Raw genomic sequence first — 6,687 nt, forward strand, 5'->3', positions numbered from 1 at the left:
ATAAGAGACCTTATATTTCAAGTTTTTAGTGCCTCCAGTTTTAAAAATAAAGCTGAAGTCCTTAGTGACCATATAACAAATGGAAAGTGTTCCTGTAGAAAGTGACTATGAACATGATACAGCTTTTCAACTGATGCCACTAAATATCAATAAACATGTTGGTAGGATTATTGAGAAAAGTACTTTGCTGCAAGTAGACTTTGGTTGTGTTTTGGATAACTAAGCCAAGTTTTAAGAAAGGGAGGAGGGGGACAAAATACCTCAAACAAAAAGGCCATTTATAGAAGTGCAGGAAAAAGGGAAATAGTTTGTGCAAGCTGGAAAGTAATACTAAAGCCCTTATTGCATCTTCATGTGAAACTGAGAGCCTTTCTCTGCCTGGCTAGTACACTTTTTTTCGTTGTTTTGTCATTTATAGGATACACTGTTGCAAGAATTAAACTCGGAGATTACCATTTCTATGGTTTTGGTACTGATGTTGATTACGAAACTGCATTTATTCACTATCGGCTTGCATCAGAGCAACAGCACAGTGCCCAAGCAATGTTTAACCTGGGCTACATGCATGAGAAGGGATTGGGTATCAAGCAGGTGAGTAAGCTGCAGGCTGAAAGTCTGCTTCATTACAGTGCACATGCTAGGATTAATTTAAGTCCATAACAATTACTGGACTTTGGGCAGTGTATAACCACTTAACAAGAAGTGAATGCCTCCCCATGTGTTCTCCAATACCAAATGGATAAGTATATTCATGTCACACTTACCTATGTGAAGAAATGAGGAACAGACAGGAAAACTCTTTGCCTAAAAACGAGGATTAGCAAAAAGAGTGCACTGTACTTGAGTGATGCTTTCAAGACTTTGAAGTGTTAGGAAAAAATGCAAATCCATTCCAGGTTATTTTAGCACAAGTTTATTCTTTTTCTCTGAACCACTAAATAATTGTTCATTATCATGACATTTTGAAAACAAGTTCTGTACATCTCAAGTAACAAATCATAAGCACCCAGCAGAAATGTGATTTTTTTTTTTTACTTTGGTTTGGGTTTGTTTTTTTAATTAGCCTACACCACAATTTGCTTTACAAACTACATGGCCTATAAGAAGGCAGTATATCAGGTTCTTTTAGGAAGCCTATGGTGTATTAGTGTCCACGAATTAACTAAAACTTGGAGTCCAGAGCACTGTGGTGTCTGTGTCAAAATAATGTAATTAGTAATTTGCATTCTAATTTTGATCATCCTGCCTTACCTTAATGTATGATTAATTCATGCAATTAATGTATGACTTTAGTCATGTCTTGTGGGTTATCTGAAAATGTAAGAAATGGCTTAATGGTTTGTTTTTTTTCATTGAGCTTCAACCTTTGGGTTTTGTCTAGGTATAGAATAGAACAGATTGTGTTGGATGATAGGTTGGGCGTGATCTCAAAGGTCTTTTCCAACCTGATCCTAATTCTAATCAACTAAACCATGCCACCAAGCACCCCATCCAGTCTCTGCCTATACATCTCCATTGATGGTGGCTCCACCACCTCCACAGGCAGCACATTCCAATGGCCAATTACTCTTTCTGTGAAGAACTTCTTCCTAACACCCAGCCTAAACCTCCCCAGCTTGAGACTGTGTTCTCTTGTTCTGGTGCTGGTTGCCTGGGAGAAGAGACCAACACCCATTTGGCTACAACCTCCCTTCAGGTAGTTGTGGACAGCAATAAGGTCTCCTCTGAGCCTCCTCTTCTCCAGGCTAAGCAACCCCAGCTCCCTCAGCCTCTCCTCACAGGGCTTGTGCTCCAAACCTCTCTCCAGCTTTGTTGCCCTTCTCTGGACGCATTCCAGCAACTCACCATCTCTCCTAAAATGCACCTTTTAATTAGTCTGTTAAAAGACTGAATTTTGCTGCTTTTCCCCTAAATTCTTGGCAAAAGTTCAGAACAGTGAAGGGCAAGTCTTAAGTCAGTGTTGCTACTTTGGCAGCAGCAAGCAAGCAGCATTTGAAAACTGTTTACTGACTTAGCTGTAGAAGTGACAATAGAGTACACAAACAGCATTATTTTTAGATGTTGCTTCTGCCTTGAAATCATCCCAATCCAGAGCAAGTAATAAAATCCTTGAAAACGTTACTCCAGGTTCAGCATAACTGCTAAGATTTTGAGGGAAAATGAGTCCTAATGCTATCATTTGCGTAGACTGTTCCCCAATCTAAAACAGAAATGACTGTTACACATAGATTGCTGATGAGCGCAGAGAGGCTCACCATGAGCATATGCAGCCTGGTGTTGCAGATGAATAATGCTTACTTCCCATACAGATCCACTAAGGAAGGAAAAGCTGAACTGCAAGGCGAATGGAGACAGTTAATACAGATAGGGGGAAGAAGCCCTGAAAATGTCCAAGCAAGGAAATTCCATGTATAAAACAAATCTTAGCAAATCTATTACATATCCAGAATTCCTATGTCCTGAAAGCTTACAACAGTAAGATGAAAGGATGGATATTTATGAGGGACTGGATAAGACTAAAATGGTGCAAGGCTTGGATAGTCTGAAAAAAAGCTATCACTGAGTGTAATGGGTTGGGGAGTTTTGAATGAAGCAAGAGAATACTTGTTTTTCCTTTCCCAGAATGGAGTCTGATAAATTTTGAGCACTTCTCAAAATGACTGACAGTTAAAATCATGCTTGCTGATGTAGTAGGTGATGTCTACCACTGAAGTCTGTTTTCTACTAGACGTCTGTGGAAAGGATGTATAAAGATTTTAGCACTGTCATATCTAATGAGTTGGGGATTCAGTCTGTTGAAGAAGGGCATGGGTGTGTACTCTTCACTCCCCCACCTATCTCTATGTCATTAAGGTTTCAAGCCCTCAGAAGTTAGGGAGAATGACTGAATATGGTGTTCTGCACAACTTCAGTTCAGATCACTGTTCATTCTGGATAATTGTGAATAAATATGGTATGTTTTACTGTTTGAAGTGGGTTTTTTCTCAGGTTTTACCTTGTTCTCTCTTTACTTACTGAATAGGCTTTTTTACAGACAGGATTCTGTGCTAGACTTCCTGTGCATAGTTTCCAGACTCATACTAGGTCTATGCGAAATACTAATCTCCCCTTCAGAAATGTCACATGTACACGTACACACATTTCATAGTTTACTGTTGTCCAATTCCTGAGCCTGCATATCAGAATGAGGACTTCTTTCCATATATAGATCAAAATGAGAGCAAATTAATCTTCTCTTGGTTTTTCTGTGGTGTTTTCTTAGTATTTGGCATGGTATTTCAGTGCTATTTGTGTTTAATCTCAGACTCCTACAGTTCTCACTCACTTGTCAAGAAAGAGTGAAGAACATCTAACAAGCACTTTGTTCATGTTAATTAGAAATTAAAATAACTCAGGATCTGCTTCTGCACTGATACTAGCACAGTACAAAGGAGGTAAGGAAATTCTTTTAAATAGCTATACAAAAGAGAGACTTTCCAGGACTGAGGAGTATTCAGAATTGTTCTACTGAATACTAAAATGAGAGCTAGTATATCCTCATTCCCATAATGCGTCGATTTTCATAATGTTATTACCACATGTGCTGTGGGTTTAAGCTTTGTTATATCAATGAGCACAAAGTCTTTATGGTATTTCACAATGAGGCTAAAATTATAAAATGAACATATGGCATGAAGTCCTGGAGATTTCCCTTAAGTGTCCAACTTGGAACCCTTCCAGAGGTAAGCCTTACACAGGCCTGTTCTTCACATCAAGCGAACACAGGCAGTTTGTATCCAAGTATCCAAACATCACACAGCATGCATCTGAAGTGAAGCCAAAAAAACCACAAACAAACAAGGAAGGTTAAACTGTTCAGGTACTGCTGTCATCTGCTCTTTTTCCTACACTTGCCTTCTTGTTCAGCTACCACAGAAGAGAAAGCTAATTTAAGGTTTTCCTAAAGTTGGTAGCTGTTTGTGCTTGTGCTTTTGCCAAGCTGCCCTCACTGATGCATGTTATGTCCATTCTGGAAAAAGAGTAGAATCTAATTTGGGAATGTGTGCAGAAATTGTTGAAAGTTACACTCTGCAGCAGACATCCTGTAGTATAACCAGAAGGATTTGCTGCTGCATACTCATCTGTGAGTTGTGGGGGCTTTTTGTGTGTCATGTGGTGTTGGAAATATTAGTTACCTAAATATGTGAATAATTAATACATTAATCTTTTTTGTGAGCTTTAATTCTAGCATCAGTTACTACAGCTTCATCCTCAGATCAAAGCTTCCGTTTACTTGTCATCTCTCAGAAAAAGAGGGGAAGTTTTACTGAATGGTTTTCATGTAACTTGACCAAAGAGCGAGTATTCAAATAGCAGTATATGGTAACTTACAGACAAAGCTCTACATTTTTATGGTCAGTTTTTCAAGTTCTTTAAAACTGAGTTTTGTATCTGTATTTTCTTGATTTTTAGGATATTCATCTTGCAAAACGATTCTATGACATGGCAGCTGAAGCAAGCCCAGATGCTCAAGTTCCAGTCTTCCTAGCACTTTGCAAGCTTGGAGTAATTTATTCCTTGCAGTATGTACGAGAAATCAATGTAAGTAATGCAGAATCAAAAGGAAAGACAAAAAAAATGTGATTTACATTTTTAAAAGATTGAACTGTAATCTTACTTAAGTAGAAGTCTTACTTGAGCCTTTTGGAAAGTTGAGAGATGCATTTTGTGTTGCTGCATATAAAGAAAGTTACTGAAGCTATGATTCCTGTTTCTTTTTCATGCGATTGGGTGAAACTGAAGTGTGTAGTGCCTGTGCTGGTTTTCCCTTGGAGAATTTCCCTAACCTGTTTGACTGTTCTTATCCATGACCATCTGCTATCAGAGTTAAGCAGATGCTTACAATGACATAATCACTATTTAGGATGGGGGGGGAAACCTCACACACTTTTTGTAGCACTAATGTCAGGTTATTTTATATTCGGGTGTAACAAACTTGGGTTGTGTTTAATTTCTGGGGGAGTGGAATTAGTTGTGTTGTAAAGTTTAGCTATTGCACAGAGATTCTACTGAGTGACAGCACTGAAAAAAATCTGCCTGGAATTTAGGTGAAGTCTTTTCCTGTATACTGTCTGGAATATATCTCAGAATTCTGACATTCTACTGCCTTTTGGATTACTTAATAAATTTAAATGACGTGGAAGTTACTACCACTTGAAGCAAATGCAAGTGCAGGGAATCCATCCAAGTTTGGCAAAACTTAATAGTTTTGAAACTGGGGACTTTCAGGAGTGGACAGTACTCAAAATCAGTTGAGCAGATACCCATGCAGCTCTCACAGAAGCTAGTATGCAGAGCAGAGATATTCCAAGTTTTAAGTCTACTGATGCAGACTTAAATTGATAATGACTCTGTGGTACTATGAGATACCATAGTGAAGCATAGTGATTATGCAAATGGCAGTCTGATAAAAAGGCAGTTCAATCAAAACTAGCAGAAAGTCACTTCAACATCACTGTACCTCGTCTGCACAAATCTCAGCGTTGTACTACAGGTATCCAGGGGCTTAATGTTTTGTCATTCATAGTAGTCTGCTTATGGCTTCCAATTTGGATTGACCAGTTTACTGCCTCTTTGTATGTGGCATTTGCTTCTCTTTGAGACCATTGGTAAGGTTATGTACTTCATGCTGATTTAAATTGTGCATTTTAATGCTATATATGTGAAGGCAATAAAGCTATGTATCAAGAGCCTTCATATCTAGAATGAAGAGTAGACTAGCTCACCCTGTACAGCATAGCTCATAATCTTACTGGTATTTAGTGTTGGAAATTAAGAATATCCCTGATGATACTACTTTTTTTTGAGGGGGGAAGAGAAATAGAGCTACTGAAGTTCAGTACTTGAACATGAAAAATGTTACAAGTCAAAAGTAACTTCCTGTTCTTGCTCTTTGACATGATGATGTGTAACCTTTTGTTTCTTAGATAAGGGAGATATTCTCACATATTGATATGGACCAGCTGCTGGGGCCTGAGTGGGACCTTTACCTTATGACCATCATCGCCTTGCTTCTGGGAACAATTATAGCTTACAGACAAAGGCAACATCAGGCAGTTCCCAGACCAGCAGGACTGCGGCCAGCTGTGCCTCAACAAGAACCGCCACCAGAGCATCAACCACCACAATAGCAACAAGAGCCTCAGTGAAAGAACTGATTTTTCCTAAAGGAACAATTTTCATTGTGATTTAGGACTCTGGATCAATGGTCCCTCCCCCAACAGAGGCGCAAAAAGGTTTTAAAAAAAAAGTTTGAAAGCTGCTTAGAATGATGCCTTTTTTTTTTTTTTCAGGGATAAGAAAATTCTTTTGAAACTGATTTGAATGTTATTTCAGTGCCAATGGAATAACACTGGCTTTTTTTTTCATGGAAACACAACAGTGCTACTACAAAAATGTTGCCTGCTGTATCTAATTCTTCTTTATTCAGAGTCCTTTTCATCTCTTAGAGAGCAGAAGGCTAGCATTGGAAGGGTTTTGCCTGCTTGATAGCAGTTGCCCTATATGAAAATAACAACAATAATAATTTTATGGCCAATTTAAGTCCAGAAGTTAAACTATACTCAAACTCTAAAAAGACTAGAGCTACATGAACTTATATTCTGATCTGCATCCTAAGTATTTCTACAGTCCTTATTTCATTATTTT

At 38.4% G+C, this 6,687-nt stretch overlaps 1 protein-coding gene across 1 annotated transcript in view; it reads left to right on the forward strand.

Annotated features, from left to right (window-relative positions):
- SEL1L (SEL1L adaptor subunit of ERAD E3 ubiquitin ligase) overlaps positions 1–6,323 on the forward strand; it is a 30,994-nt gene extending 24,671 nt beyond the window's left edge. Inside the window, exons 19-21 of the mRNA XM_054161944.1 lie at positions 419–591; positions 4,453–4,581; positions 5,967–6,323. Coding sequence (XP_054017919.1) covers positions 419–591; positions 4,453–4,581; positions 5,967–6,170 — 506 coding nt within the window. The 3' untranslated portion in view covers positions 6,171–6,323. The remainder of the gene's footprint in view (positions 1–418; positions 592–4,452; positions 4,582–5,966) is intronic.
- Positions 6,324–6,687: the final 364 nt, after the last annotated feature.

Source organism: Dryobates pubescens, chromosome 5 (assembly GCF_014839835.1).
Source record: "Dryobates pubescens isolate bDryPub1 chromosome 5, bDryPub1.pri, whole genome shotgun sequence".
In the NCBI taxonomy this organism is placed as follows: Eukaryota; Metazoa; Chordata; class Aves; order Piciformes; family Picidae; genus Dryobates; species Dryobates pubescens.